The sequence below is a fragment of the Lepisosteus oculatus genome, chromosome 4 (genome assembly GCF_040954835.1).
Source record: "Lepisosteus oculatus isolate fLepOcu1 chromosome 4, fLepOcu1.hap2, whole genome shotgun sequence".
In the NCBI taxonomy this organism is placed as follows: Eukaryota; Metazoa; Chordata; class Actinopteri; order Semionotiformes; family Lepisosteidae; genus Lepisosteus; species Lepisosteus oculatus.
In genome coordinates, this window is record NC_090699.1 from 51,853,054 (window position 1) to 51,869,673 (window position 16,620).

Genomic DNA, 16,620 nt, shown 5'->3' on the forward strand with positions numbered 1-16,620 from the left:
GCAAAGGAGTATAAAGTGTCCTTTCGCATAAATTCCTGAGTTTTTATTTTTGTTGGTATTGCTGACCTATTAACATATTTAGTAATGAGCTGTTGCCTTCTCCACTTCCCCGATCTCCTCCCTTTATTCTTCCTTTTGGGGTCCAGAATACTGGACTATATAATGCATCATATTGAGTTTGAAAAAATATAACTCAGTTTACTGTCTGGGAGCAGGTTCTACACTCTTCTTTGACTGTCAGGGTTTTGAAACCTGTCTCTACACTGGGTGCAGTATGTTTAGACTGCAATGCAAACAGTCTCTTGATTCCCATATATGTGATATTTTTAATGGTAGAACTGCATTGTGTTAAGTGCTTACATCCAGTGCCAGGAAGAATCAGTGAACACACTGTTGCAAAAAATGATAAAGAGTAAATGAAAAAATTGCAATGCAAATAAAGGCTCTCCCATTTGTAATTTGGAAGAAGGATTAATCTCATAGTAAATGTTAACTTGTGCAAATACTCCAGTTGAGTGTTTTAACAAATTGTCAGACACATGTACAGTGGCCACTAAAAAAGCCAGTGATTTGTTTTTTAAAGTACAACAATCTGCACATCTGTGAAAAACATGCCAGCATTAGGGATCAAGGAGATTTGTGCTCAGAGAGAGAGGATTTGTTACTGATTTGTTGGTACACTGCAAAAAGGTTGACTGAGTAATAGGAGTAAGTAAATGATGACAGTGTAAGCAGAGACAGTATTTGGTATGAACCTTGAAAAAAGTCTGGAACCCTAGTCACTGCCCACAGACTTTTCATCACTAAATGCACAGAGGTAGACCTTAAACATTCTTCCTTGGCATTTTCTCACATTTGTACACAGACCAGTGAATAGTCGTTCATTCTGGCTTTGTTCAAATGATTGTCAGGAGCTTAATGAGCTTTTTTGCCAAGCCAATGGCTTTGGTAACATATGTCTCTGCACTGAATCTCCTTCCTGCTGACTGGTCATGTGCTGATACTTGCTAGGAGTGTTAGATCTGTCACTGTTCTTGAATAAGCTACTGTATCTCCTCAGCCTATACTGTATGTAATACTAAGCAAAGTACATTTAATGATTTTCCTAAAATTGGGCATGACTGCTTACAAGGCAAGAAGTTGAAAGATTGTATAAACCATGTAGAGGATCTTCTGAAGAGAAGTCAGCTTACTTTCTTGTAAGTAGAAACACTTTATTAATTTATCTCCTTGTATATCTATTTTAATGATACCTTCATCATCAAGGGAAAAGTTTTCTATTAGGCAGTTTCTATTCTTCAGTTTTTAGTGAAGTACAGTACATTTTCAAGCTATTCCTCATTGATTAAAAATAATGTTAAAACAAGCACATTCTGAAAAAATCTAGAAGTAAATAAAGTTATAAAACAGTAGTTTTTAATCCTGCTCAAGGACTTCTTTAGAATTTTTTAGTTTTAGAAAGCCTTTAAAGGTTCTCTTGTTAATACTCCCTTGGTAATACAAGGGAGAATGGGGAACAGGTTTGAATTTTGGAAATGCCAAAGACAAATTATTTTTTTCTGTCTGAGCTGTCTTTTGAGTGACAGCTATACAGCATCCGACATTCTCTACAGTATATGCCTTCTGTTTTATCATTTTATTATTGATGATAAGCAATTAAATAGTGAATCAGACGTTTCACTGATCTTAGGAATTGTTTAAAGAAACATTAGCAACAACAGTGATTGTAATATTAGCATGATAAAAAACCTAATATACAGTACAGTGTAGTAGATTTAAGAACACTGAAGATTTTATAAGCAGAAAAAAGCTATTTTTATTTGATACTGCAATAACAGTACAGTATATACAGTGTTCTTTGCTTTCATCTGATCTTCAGTATCTTTACTGAATATTGGTTACACATAGAGAATGTGAAAATAAGAATTTGTCATGATATCAGTTTCTAAAAAGGAACTAGAACATTTCAAAGTATTAATAGTTTCTAAAAAGAAAAAACTGTAATATGTAGTGGAGTTCCTGTACCACATAAAAATGCACGCCTTGGTTATGAATGCAGCACTGCCCTTAAAATGAAGTATGTGCATTATATTGTACCTTAACAGTGATATGAAATATAACTGCCTTGTATAAAGCTGATTGGTTTGGGTTCTCACCCGACAAAAGCAATGTGTAATCTTAAGTCATATTCATTAAACCTGCTGTAATACATCATCTTAGAAATTGCTAACATCCGTCAGTCCCCTGTGAATGTGGACATGCCGCTTTAGTTTACTCACATAAAAGTCCCTTTCTCTGTAGCCCCTAATCAAATACTTAATACATTGATGTATTAGTTTAAATGCTAGTTTAAGACTTAAGACTTCCTAATGTACTAATATAATATGTTTGTGTTCCTTTTAAAGATTTAGGACATGAAATAAATCTTATCCTATTTACTATTTTCTTTAGAAAACTCATTCAAAATATTGAATTAGGTAGCAAGTAAATATTTTAAGAGGTTTTCACCATCTTACTTGACATTAAATTAAACCTTTTGCATCCTTACTTGAATAACTACTGTAGCTATGAGTACATTGTCATTACTATATTTTCTGAGTGTCACAGAAACTACTTGTTCACTTTCATAATTATTATGTGCTTAATATTATTATGAACATATTCAGTAATTATGACATTTTGTAGCAGAACTGATTATGATTTTATACAGATGGAAATCTGCAGACAATATTTAAAACCGTTTCTGCCATATAAACTTTAAATAACATGCATAGTGTTATCTGTGAAAGGGAATTCTCTGCTTTTTAAATTTTGCCTTTGCAGTGAGATGTTGAATTGAGATGACATTTAGTGGTTTTTGAAGATGTTAAACTAAGCCAGTATATTAATATTTGATCTAAATTTCAGTACCTATAACATTCAAATTACCTTCATGCTGTGCCATAATGAACAAGCACTGCAGGGTCCTAATTTTTCAGAGACAGGGACAAAATGATTGCTGTCAGCAGGCAGTATATTAGCAGCTGCTAGGGACAGGAAGAAAAGTAAATACATTTTATTGAAAATGAATTAATAGAAGTATGATATCCAGATACAATATATACATAGAGTAGAATCAATGTACAATCGCAACTGCAGAATAATTTTCAGTCTCCAACAATGCTTACATTCTAAACAGCTTGAAAAGAGTGCTGTCACACCCTGGATGAAAGCTACCTCATTTTCAGGGCTGAACATATGGCTTTGTTATGGGTTTCGTACAGCAGCATTATTTTTCATGGCACATAACCGTTTTTCATGACCTGCTGTTTTTTTTTTTTAATCTGTATACTATTAATTTCAGTTTTTTGTTTAATTACAAATTGGTTATTGTCAACGTTTTCATGCCAACAGCAGCATTTTGTACACGGCACTTTTTTACTGGAAGCATGCATTGTCCGGCTGAGCTACAGTACTGTAGCATATTACGTCTGTTACACTAATAGTAATATTGTTAAATGAAATGGGATGTGTACTGTCTCTGACTGGTATCATTTATGTTTAAGGAAGCAACAACTGTGTGAAATATGTGGATCTTAGTTTGAAAAATGGGAAATGACTTATGCCAGAGTGACATAAAAATTAAATAACAATAAGGCCTTCTAACAAAACAAAGGTTAAATGTGTAACAAGCTCCCAAACTGTAGTCAATCAATCAAAAAGAGATGACATTTATTATAAAACCAAGCAGACCTGTAGACTAAAGTAATGTGTTTCATTCCACAGCTTAGTACAGCTGATGTCCTGCAACTAATTGACTCATACTCTAACAAATTAAGAAGGCTTTCACGAGGCCAGTCATTAGTATCAGGTTATTTTTTTAAGAACCTTTGTCTGTGCTTCGGCTCATCTACCACTAAGAGAGGTTTTTGGATCTCTAAAACACAAAAAATAAATAGCAAATAAGCGGATTTCATTCGAACAACCAACCTCAATTATTCTTGAAAATAATTCATAATTCTTGAAAGAAGCCAAGGTAACAGTTTAAAAAATATATTGACACCCGAAGAAGGCTCCACAGCCGAAAAGTTGTGTTTCCTTTCTTCTCTTTTCAGTATGGAATAAACCTATTACGTGTTCCTTTGCAGCCTACGCATGCTGACACAGCTAATCACCTGAACTACTTCTGTTTCAAAAATATGTTTGTGTAGTTTTTTTAAAAACCCTTTATATTAATCCTCTATATTCATCTCTCTGTTCTTCCCTCCTGTGTTCTCTGATTGTTATTTCAGTTTTGATTCTGAATGGGTTGACTTTGTCAGTAACCATGAGGATTTTGATTACCTGAATCAAATGTGATCCCCTTTTTATTCTCCTCTGTTTACAAAGATTACATTTTCTTAACCTGTCAGAGTAGGGCATTCCTTTAAACCCAGAACTGTGTTCTTTGGACTGAATTGAGAAGGATATTATCTGATTTGTGATATCGTAATCAAAAGTGCACATAGTATTATATTGTGGTCTGACTAGTGCTTTGTGCAGGTGCATTGAGGAATTCCCTATGGCAAAGTACAAAACTTTCAATTTGATTCATGTTTGTGATTTTTTTTTAAAAAAAGGAAACATTGCATGATTAGAAATAATCTTTAATTTAAATTGGTGAATAGAATTTCTTTTTGTTTTGCTTCGGCCAACATTGTCTTGTTTCCTAATATCTTTTTTCTTTTTTACATTTTGTTTTGGTTGGAACATTTTAATCCTGGTGCCATTTTCACACATTGCATAATGTATGTGATCATCTCATAATATCAAAAATATAATTTTACCAACCACTAATAATTAATATTGTAGCATTTTTCATTGGTTGAATCCATAGAGCAAAATGTAGTATGCAGTCTTCCAGTATAAAGTCTCTGACATATGATGTCATAAAGCTTAATTGATGTTCCAGGGATCTCCTTATTATGTGTCCTTCAGAATATACCAGCACTCATACAAACCCAGGGGTTGTTGCAAGCGTATTTCAGTTCACTGGGGATTCAAGACAATGACACCACAATGGTTTCTGTGATTCTGGATTTCACTTCCACCTACAGCATGTCCACTTAGCCAATTTAGCTTACTCCAGATATTTCTCACATCTAGTCAATTAACTGTACCCATTACAATATTCCATCACCTCACTAGTGTTCTAATGAAAACTGTTGACGGTCGAACATTTATATCAGACGAACCAGGGATCAAGAAGAAAACAGACACCGTTGTAATAGTCTTCTAAAATGTATAATAGAACAAAGAAAAAGACAAGATTGTTTTTCTAAAGTAGCTGAATGTGTAAAAAAGTAGAGAAAATGCAATTTGGGAGATTATAGGGCCATTTTTAATGTAGAAAATGGAGTCTTTCTCTTATGTCAAAGAGTGTACAATACACTGTATGGTGTACAAAATATATGTGGATTTCTAAAAGAATTATATATAAACAAATTCGCACATAATGGTTCTTTACAATCCTTACTGTTAATGTAGACTATAATTCATCATGTTATACCAAAACATACATTGAATATAATGACTTAAATTAAATATTTTAAACAAAGGAATTGACCTGTTCTCTAGCTTTATGTGGTGCTGAGGCACTGAAAAGAAAACTCCACAGCCCTGAGAAACGAGTTGAAAAATGCAGGATGTACTGTATGGTCCTATAACCAAGCTTTTCAGCTGCCTGCATGAAAGAAAAAATCAAATCACCATTAGCAGAGGTAATTATTTAACATTGTTTTGGCATTGTAATCTCATTAAAGTCTATTTCCGTGTGTCGGTTGGTACATTTTAATAATAAACTTTTAAAACAATACCTAGGATAGTTCATTACCAATTTATGGTAATGATACTGTTTTTCATACCTTCCTTTTTATCGAAGAGGGCAGATGTATCCTGGAGGTCACTGGGAAAACACAAATGGAAATTAGGTGGTAATACTTTTTATCATGTACAGTTGCTGTATTCAGTTAACTGCACTGTACAGCACATTTAACATATTGACATGTGTTGCTTTCCCTATAGCACAATTTTTATAATGTGCAAACTGGAAATTTTAAATAAAGCTTAATAAACAACCATTTCTACAGCTTGAATATACTGTAAATGATACACGATAGACGGAATTCCTGTTCCAGTGACATCTGAAACAGAGTTCATCATTATACTCTATACTGTGTCATTTCAAGCTACATTGTGTTTATTCTCCAATTAATTTTGCTTTGAATTAACAATGTAGATATTTCCTGAAGATGTACGTATAGTACATTACAGTATTATTAAAATCTATCATTACTTGTCTTCAGTAAGGTTGGAGACTATTTTTTCTTGGCTTTTAATGCAGAACTTTCATGGTGCACTGTAGGACATTTTAATCCTCCCTAACAAGACAGAGTCGCCTTAATCCTATTACAGGCTTGCTGATAAAACTACTGTGCAACATAAGGCACATAATACTGTAATGGCTAAGTCGGGAGAGAGCATAATTCTGAAATTACTTTAAATGCAGTTAGACCACCAAAGGTCACGAGACCAAAAAGTAATAATTTTGTCACTTCCTTGGGATGAATTACAAAATTATTTTTATGAAATACAACTTTTCATGAATTATGCTGCTTTGAAGTATCCCTGAATCTTTTAATTTTAAAAACGTTGATAGTTACATTAAATTCATTTTAAATTGGTCACACACTTACTGTACTCTTAATAATTGAAGGATAAATGAAGGGCTTCAATCAATAATTCTGTGACTGTTTCCTCAGTGCCAAATCTAGTATCACGCATCTGCAGCAGAAAGACAACCAGCAAAGCAAAGGTAGCTGTCTTTTACACAAGATTGATAATACCACCATTGTGACAATGACTCATCCTTGCTGAGCAAGTTATTGTTTTCTAGGTTCAATAGGGTGACATTTAGAATTGGGAGGTGTACTTTGACTTTTTTATTTATTTCCATTCATAAGCTACAGTACCATTCTTTGCATCAAAAGTATGGATTCCCTATAGCCTTTTCAAGAGGCAGATAAAGTGAAGGTTGTTTGAATTTGTATGACAAATCACAAGCAGGTGTGTATCTGGTGCTCTTTTTAGCCTTATAGCTTTGCCTTCACTCACAAAGGATGTAATAAAATGCAGCTGTTGCTAATATATACAAAAACTGTAGTTTATAATTATATTGATCTTTGAGTTTACAGACATTTTGAAAGGATCCCATTAAAAAAGTGTTTTGGTGCAGTAGTCTGGCATATGAAATGCAAGATGGAATTCATTTTAGTGCTTAACTGTGCATTACCCTCTGAACTCACATTTTCTTTTATGAGTACACATGATGATGCAAGTCAGATGTCAGTGAAACCCAGTCTTCAGTATGTTGAAACCTGCAGTAAATCTTACAAGTATAATCGGATATAATTATACAAAGATGGCTTAAAGTTCGGTATGTACATATATGGATGGAATTTTAAATGTGTTTCAAGTCATACACATTTATGAATGAAGGACTCTATGCTGAGTCCTCTCTTGTAACTCTCTTGATGATAAAATACAAAAAATTGCAATTTACATTGTATCAGTTTCTGCCTTGGTTTACTAGCATATCATTCAGCTGCCAGATACATGAGTTTTCAAAATAAACCTTTTACAGCAAAATAATACGTTACGCTTAAAGATCCTTGTACTGCTGCACTCCAGTAAAGGTATATGGAGCTGATAGAAATGGGGAAGCACAACATGCTCAGATTGTTTAAAACCATGCTTTAACTGTCTTAATCCCTTTACAAAGATTAATCCATTTAGTATTGATGTTTGATTTTAGTCTCCAATACAATTATACTTCCAATTTTGTAACACGAGTAAATGCAAATCCACCAGTGAAATGAACTCAAATGATAAAAAAGCTGTAGGAAATTGCATTTTGTGTTTCTTCTGAATTAGTGACACAGAAAATAATAAAGTTTTTGGCAAAGCCATACTGCCCACTGAATTAAATTAAAATTGCTAATATCTGAATTGAAAATATTAATGCAACGCATGTTTGATATTTGTTACGTTTTGGAAATCACCTGCAATGTAAGGTAATAGCTAAGCAGGACTGAGACACAAAGCAATGGCAGAGCTACTTCCATTATCAAGATACAAGTCATGCAAAACAGTGTACAAATGTAACAAACACAGAATCCCACTGAGACTGATTCTGGCAAAAAAGTGAATTGACTCTTTTCCTGGCTTGTCAATTATTCAATTACTAGTCAAGAACAAGCCCTTTGACCTTTCTGTTTTTTGTTGGATATTTGAGTTACACAAAAGGGGAAAAGGGAACACAGACTGTATTATTACAGAGACAAGTCAAAAACCAAGCTGCTGAAGAAAGGAAAGCTGTTTGAAAAAAAGCTGGGTAATCATCAAATTAGCTATCTCTGCTAGTCTAGCGACTAGTAGCAAATAAAGAGCTTAGCACAGATGTTAAGCATGCAGAGATTTTAACCCATGCACAAAAACAAATTATTTTGAAATGTTAAAGAATTTCAAGATTTCAAGATAATGAAAGAAATAGAGTTAAGGTCTACTTTTTTTTTACTCAAACCAAAATCTCCAGTTGCTTTTGTAAATCTTTTTTGTTTGTGTGTTTAGTTCAATAAATAAATGATCAAGACAATATTCTCCTCACTGAGAATGATGGAAATTTATATATTTTACTTTTTGTTAATAAAAATAGTCTAACCGGTTTACGTCATCTCATTTCTTTTTTGTTTTTCCTAAAAGTCTGTTCTGCTGCCAGATGGCTGACCATATAAAATAAAAGTTTTACAAGAAAATAGTACCTTTGCCTCGGTAGTGCAGTGCCTAAATGGTGTCAGAATGAGCTGCAGACCTTCTAATTGGCATTGGGCTGATTAAATATGGGGCTGATAGGAATGGGAAAATACAACATGCTTACTTGCTGGGATTGTTTTCATTCTTAAACTGTCTTAATCGCTTTACAAAGTGTAACCGTATCAGTACAAATGTTTGATTTTATTCTTGGATACTGTCGTACTACCACTTGTGTGAAATGCACAAATGATAATCTACTGACAAAGTGACTTAATAATGTTATAGAAAAACTTTTAATTTGGTGTTTGTCTAAAACAAAATTCAAAAAACAAAATCACAAAGCAGTGGCAAAGCCATACTGCCACTTAAACTAAAGGAAACAATAACAGAAAAACATAAAAATATAATAATTTCACATACTTAAAGTTTGGAATATAATTTGCAATGTCAGCCATGAAAAACTAGGCAGTGCTCAGACATGAGGCACTGACTGACTTAATTCCATTATGAAGATACAAAAGATAGGAAACAGAATACAAATGTTACAAACACAGAACCCCAAGAGACTGAGTCATTCCCTGCCTTTGCAATTATTCAATTACAAGTCATTCAGTGATCCTTTGACCCTTACGGTCAAGATACATTTTTTTGTACTCAAACCAAATCCCCCTGTTGTATTTGTAAAATTTGTTATAGAGTGTAATGCATGGTCTAGAAAGATTTTCCCTACTGAAAATGAGAGATGTCAAAATAGCTAAACGTTTTCGAAGGAAATGCTACTGTATCAGAACATTTGCTCCAAGAGAAAAAAAAAATTAACCTGTGTACTGTAATACAATAAATGCCACGCAGCCAGACTGCGCAGTTATAGATATAGTCTTTGATGGTAGGGTGAACATGGCATGAAGATTGCGGGTTGTTGGTTACTTGGAGTAGTGTAGCTGATTTCTGACAAGTCCAATATAAAAGGGGTTTAAGAGATTACAATGTCAGAGTTAGAAGATGTGTGGGAGATGGAAGTATGTGTCAACAGCACATCAATCACAGGCGCGGATTTGAGGAAACTTGCTGAGCTTATCTGAAACCGTGCATTATCGTAGGTCTTATGGTGGCTTACAAGCAGAAGGAACTTGAGAAAAAAAATTTAAAAATAGTGTAAGATATTTGTTTGCATGACAGCTGGCCAAAGATACAAGATTGGTCCAGTTAAACATACAGTATTGAAGCAAGCATAGCATGTCTGGTAGTGTTCATTATGGGAGATCACTGTCACTTTTACAATAGGGAAATGGGATTGTCCTTGCTAATTATATAATCAAGTTAAACTAAAAAATAAGTTTTACAGATGTTAGTTTTTGTAAAAAAGTATTTGTTAGCAGTGGCAACACAATCTTACTTTGGAAGAAAGGTTTTGTTCCTGTTTTGAACTGTACTTTTCAAAGCCACTTCTTGAATGAATGTATAATCAATGGTTACACTAAATGCACAATGTACAGTACATGTGGCTATTGACCTAACAGTCATAGAAGCTGCTGTTAGAATTCATTTCCCAGGTCAGCTAATATACTGTACAAAGCTGTAGTAGTCTATTGAGCAGTTAAGGCTCTATAATATGATTGGAAATACAGTAATAAAGAACTTCTAGCATTTGCACACAGCAGGAATTAATACAATGAATAACATTATTTTTCTATGTAGAAAATTATATTTTTTCTTTGTACTGTAGATAACAAGCACAATTTAAAATTAATACAGGTGTACTATAAAGCATGTTTACTCTGTCATAATAATATAATACCTAATATTTTCTTCCATTGTACGGTGGAATGTAAAGGTACAGTATATAGACATAAAGTGACACAAACACGAACATATATTTAACATTAAATCACAATGTGCAGCAAAAACACACAGTTCAAGGTAATATGACACCTCACACATTGGTTTTAGAACTCTGCACCCTGCAAATGGAGTGAAAATATATACTTTTAAAATGGCCATAGAAGAAATCAATGTTAGACCTTAAAAAAAGAAACATATTTCTTGGCCGATTGGCACATCACATTTTACAGCCACTGGGGTTTTCCTTAATTTACATTTCTTAGTGTGGGAGTTTTAATGGAAATTTCATTTTTACACTTGCAGTGTCTCTTTCTGGACCCTTTACTGAGATGAACTGAAGCTGGAAAACGAATTGGATTGGCATTGCTTTGCAAATATTTGAGAACATCAACTGTCAAGTGATGAAGGCGTTGTGGAATACAGGTGTTGCACTTTTAATTACTTTGTACACGGTGGTCAGTTTGCATCAGTGGACTACAGCCCTCGACATTCCACTGGAAGGTAAGTTATAACTGCATGTTTTGTTTATATTGCTATTATTGATTTAATTTATGTGTTTAGATAAAATAATACTTGGTTATTCCATTTAATTATTAATGGTAGTCTTTTACTGATAATGTACATCATGTGAAAAGCGGAATGGTTTCAATGAAGCTTTCTTTCAAACACTGTTTCATGATGAAGCCTGCACATCATGTTCATGATTGTAGTTCAAGACATGTTCCCACATTTCCAAATTCAGCCGTGTCCACCACATGTACAGTACCATTACCCTTGTTAGGTACCAAGTATTTTACCACTTTTTAAAGAAGAGATGATTTACATACCTTAATGTGCAACAAAGAAACCTTTGTACCGGCAAACCGCATACAATAAAAAAGATGAAACATGACTAGAAACATGACTAAAAAAACAGTAATGTAAATCCCTGTTGGTACTCAAGTATCAAGATATCCTTTGGATCATTATAACAGGCGATAAGAAGCTGATATTTTAGTAATGATTTCTTGTCGTCTCCTTGGAAACAAGAGCATTCTTTTCCAGTTTCAACAGTGAATTCATTTTTTTATCCTACCATATGAAGAATCAGTTTTTAAAATCTCCCAAAATTAATGTCAGCTTTTCTTGTGTTTTCATTAAAACAGCTGCATTATTCTTTGTCTTCTTCGTCTTCTTAAAAAAATAATCTAAGGCTGCTACTAAATGTTTCATTACCCGTCATGTGTGATTGAATATGACTGCTTAATGTTTTTTATAGAATTCTGGTCAATTTAATGAAGGTGAACCATGAGTATGGAATATGCATAAGTAATATATATATACAATTACTATAACATTTTATAGTATGCATGTAAGTAAACAGAAACAACAATTAATGAAATGTAACACTTTTTCATTTTTTAATGCTTCCTTGGATTTTCTAGTTTTAAGTCAAGTGAACAGTAAGTTCTTTCCCATCTCAATATTACTTCACTTTTTTACAATGCAATACTAATTTGACTTCACTAACAAATTGGATTTGGGGCAAATTGATACTTATATCAATAAAAGAATGTTTAACTGTGGTCAGTTCTTCAATTTGTTAAGTCATTTGGAGCATTATAGTGCATTGAACGTCTTGTATTTAGTATGTAAATACAAAAAAATATTATCCTCCATGAAAAAGATACTCCTTAAGGATACTCTTTAATTAAAAAATGTAATCAGTACTGATATGGGACTGTTCAGCAGAAGGCAAAGATGTGTAGAACGTAACCCATTTCAACTACATTTTTACTTGCATAAGCATTTAGAAATACATTTTGTGAATAGATTCAGTCTCACGCCATTGCCTCTTTCAGTCTATGTACTGTACAGTAGGTATGTTAATATTTTTGAGAAATATTCAGGTAATTACTATATTATGGACTATAGGCTATTGAAACAAGCATTTTAGAAACGTATTCTAGTTCTGAATTATATACCATATACAGTACAGTATTAATCACTGTCAGGATCCATGGAATTACCTGTGCTGTTTTAAATGATCATACAGTATTTTGCAGGATTTAGAGTCATTATTTCCCTTCAACATAGCAATTTAGCACATCAACACCACAAAGTATCCTAGCCCATTGAATAAAACAAAATTGGGAGTTGCAAATATAATAAAGGTAATTGCATACGTAAAAAAGGAAAAAGAAAGCCATCACACTTCACTTCCATAGATATAAATCAGAAGAAGAAAATGTATGACAAATAAGTGCACCATAACACAGAAAATCATGTTTTAGGCTCTTTTTTTGATGAAATGCACAAATTCAGATGAGTGGCTCTCACATAGAGTGCTCTTGCACTCTGTGGATATGATTTCAAGCACCTGCTGTGTCTGCTGCTAATGCTACAGTGTTGAACTCCTCAAGGAGCTTTCATCAGGAATTGGAAAGTGTTGTCCAATCAGTGCACTGGGACAGCTATTTGAGGTAACCACACACTCTCACCAAGGAATTTTAATACAAAAAATAAACCAGTACTGTACTAGATTACAGGAAATGTAGTTTTATCAGGTTGTGTGTAAACATTTTTAAGTAACTTTCTTCTGTAGTCTTCTTGCAGAATGTAGCCTAGTGTACAGTACAGTATGTACTGTAGCTTGTAGGATACCTTAAGCCTAGTGTAGGTAGCTTGTAGGCTACCCTTTTAATCCTTTCATTGGAAGTATGTATATATACAGTACATAACCTTCAATGTGTTTACAGCTGTTTTTCAAGATCTTTATAAGACCAGTGAAAACTGCATGTGTGATGATACCTCTTTTGAAATCCACTGTGCTGGACAATTAGTTAATGTTGTGTGTACAGTATATTATGACACCCACTGATGAGCACTCCTTCTTTTTAAATACATACTTATATGTGCAAATATGTGATTATTGTTCTATTTGTCTTGTCCAGTTGAGCAACTTCCCACCATCACAGAGCAGTCCCCAACTTCCCAAATAGCATTCCCATTTGATGAGAGCATTTCTATTAAGTGTGAAGCAAAAGGCAATCCAGAACCAGAGTAAGTATTTCAGTTAGTAAAATACTGTAAAAATCACTTTAGATATGCATACTGTATAATACAGAATGGTTTTTTTCAGTTTATAGGGAAATAAGAAAAATCTTTTAAATGATAAAACCTTTTCTTTTTTAATTTGACTTTATCCTGTTCAATATTTCAAGGCACAATTGTTCTCTTTTAGATTTCAATGGACAAAGGATGGACTGGATTTCTTTCCTGATCAAGACAACAGGCTGATAACACAGGAGAATTCAGGAACATTTGTCATTGTCAATAATGGAAACATTACGGAATTCCAGGGCAAATATCGCTGTTATGCATCAAACAAATTGGGAACAGCTGTTTCGGAAGAGATTGAATTCATTGTACCCAGTAAGCATTAACTTGTGATGTCAATATAAGTATTCTAGCTCTAAATGTGTGAACAATGAAATTACGTACAGTAATTACACACATTATGTAAACTGTTGTAACAATGGGTGATGTTTTGTGATGGTATATTTTTGTCACAACACTACCTACTCTTTAAAGTTTTAAAGAGTTTAAAGTTTTATGGTGTTAAAAACATGCACAGAAATATTCACAGTATACTTATTACTCTGTTTTTCTTTCATAAATTGTCATATCTTATCAACATGTCTATCTTTTAATTCTTTTCACTTATTCCTTTATTCAGAAGTACTATGAATTTAGCATATTGTGTAATCTTGCTCCACAAATCCTGTATATACAGTATGTTCCAAAGAAGTTTGAGATTGCTGTCATTTTATATGATTCAGTACTTAGAGGTAAAGCATTGTGGTAGTATAATTCTATAAGCTTGACTACATGCATACAGTGAGCCCTGTATGCATATAGTACAGATCAGAGAAGTTAGTTTATTTCTAAATGTAACACGCACTATATATTTTATAGAATATAAAATCTATATGGGGGTCTCCTGAATGGCTCAGCTGTTTAAGGAATTCGCCCAAGCGAAGACTGGGCTCTGTGATTGCGGGTTTGAGCCTGGATCATGTCAGTAGCCAATTGTGACGGGGATTCTCCAAGCTGCTGTGCACAAATGGCTGAGCTCCTCTGATCTTGGTGTGGGTTTAGTCAGTCTGGGCTCGGAGATATCCATCTTCCCCAGTCATTATAAAACGTTGAGTGGTTTGAAGGTGGGTGGGTTGGAGGAGTCTGCCTGCACTTCCTTATTCTGTGGTCTTGGTGTTTATTGCTGTGATCTGAGATATGAAAAACAAAATTGGCTAGTCCAAATCAGCTGTACTGTATATTACAAAAAAAATGGTCAATCACAAATTCTAAACCTATTACAGATGAAAAAAACTCAATTGCTTTAGCTAAGAAGAGCAGTTGAGAATGTTACATGCACTGTTTAACATGTTGACATAAAGTCAAGTTAAATTTTACACCTAATTACACTGTTAATAATACAAGAAGCTAAATTGTCCCTTCACGGCACTCTGTCTGCTTGTGCATTTTTTAGGTATTCCAAAATTTCCTAAAGAAAAAATTGACCCATTTATTGTTGAGGAGGGGCAGTCAGTCATTTTGAAGTGCAATCCACCTAAAGGCATTCCTCCTTTGCAAATATACTGGATGACAATTGGTGAGTATTGTATCAGCACAACTGAATTTCTGAGCATCCTCTATACTTGTTGTTGGTTAACTCTGGCAATTAGTATATTAACTGTTTTCACTTTTGAATCTCAGAAACTTTTTTGTTGTAATCATAGTGTTGGGAAAGTCCTAGAAGGCTCAATCTGCAGCCATGTGTTTAAGTACATGGCTCACCATCCCATATTGTTTCTAGTCCTTACCCACACCCTTCCCCACCCTCTTTATTGCCAAGAAGAAGGGGAGGGGCTGCTGCCTCACTGACCTTTTGACTGGTGTCTGAATTACTGGCTCAACAGAAGCTTAACCACAAAAGTTTTCCAGCACAATCATCCTTACAAAATGCTATTGAAGCTGTGGAGTTTATGAACCTATTAAATGTAAACTTAAAAAGCAGTGATACCGGGTAAGAAATTATAACGATGCTGAATCATATCAATAAAAAAAAATTCGTTCTTGTAAAGGCTCAGGAATTAAAAAGTGGGAAAAATATGCACAGCCTTAACTTTCAAAAAGCAGACCTCTGTTGGATGTTACACATGGTCAATGTTTTATTTTGCTAACAGGTTTCAGGACAAAGGCATGTTTTTTTTAATTAAATGTTTTAACCTGCTGAACTTGTTTTGTGAACTTGTTTTTGTAGAACATTCTTTTGTCTCAGTTAGTGAATGGATAGAAATAGATTGGTGGTTATTCGTACTAATTGTATACATTATTTTGAGGGTGCTTACTTGCCTTGATTGTACAGACAAATTGTACTGGACCTTGCAAACTCTCTCAAATATATCAATAGAACTCCAGTCATTGCCAGAAACTCTAGTCAATGGGAAGTCTTGATCAAGGAACATTAAAGTAATTATGGGTCTAAACCAGTTATAGTATCAGTAGCTACTGATTATTTTATATGTTATATGGGTTTTTCGACTGGAATGAGCTTTAACCTGAATTCATTCATACAGCATAATATGCTATCAAGTTATAGAGAGCTATGTTTTATTTTGCACTGACTTCTTTTTGCTTTCCACATTCTTTTTTTCTTTCCTTCTTTCTCTTTCAACAGGTTTGCAGCATATCCAGCAGGATGAGAGGGTATCTATGGGGCTAAATGGAGACCTCTTCTTCTCCAATGCGCTGGAGAAGGACAGTAGAAGTGACTACTGTTGTGTTGCTTCTTTTCCAAGAATTCGAACCATTTTACAAAAAACAGCAATGTCTTTAATTGTCAACAGAAGTAAGTTTCATGCTATAAAGATCTAGGCACACAATGTATTGATAATAATTTTGTAA

At 33.9% G+C, this 16,620-nt stretch overlaps 1 protein-coding gene across 16 annotated transcripts in view; it reads left to right on the forward strand.

The window, feature by feature from the left end:
* Window positions 1-16,620, forward strand: part of chl1b (cell adhesion molecule L1-like b) — a 105,529-nt gene that overhangs the window by 44,802 nt on the left and 44,107 nt on the right. For 13 of the 16 annotated variants that reach the window (XM_015347251.2, XM_015347239.2, XM_015347249.2 and 10 more), the window contains exons 2-7: window positions 10,975-11,172; window positions 12,096-12,113; window positions 13,605-13,713; window positions 13,895-14,085; window positions 15,203-15,325; window positions 16,394-16,564. In XM_015347251.2, coding sequence (XP_015202737.2) covers window positions 11,073-11,172; window positions 12,096-12,113; window positions 13,605-13,713; window positions 13,895-14,085; window positions 15,203-15,325; window positions 16,394-16,564 — 712 coding nt within the window. In that variant the 5' untranslated portion in view covers window positions 10,975-11,072. Of the gene's footprint in view, window positions 1-1,022; window positions 1,200-10,974; window positions 11,173-12,095; window positions 12,114-13,604; window positions 13,714-13,894; window positions 14,086-15,202; window positions 15,326-16,393; window positions 16,565-16,620 lie in introns of those variants that run through there. The other 3 variants (XM_015347244.2, XM_015347248.2, XM_015347241.2) reach the window with 2 other exon arrangements.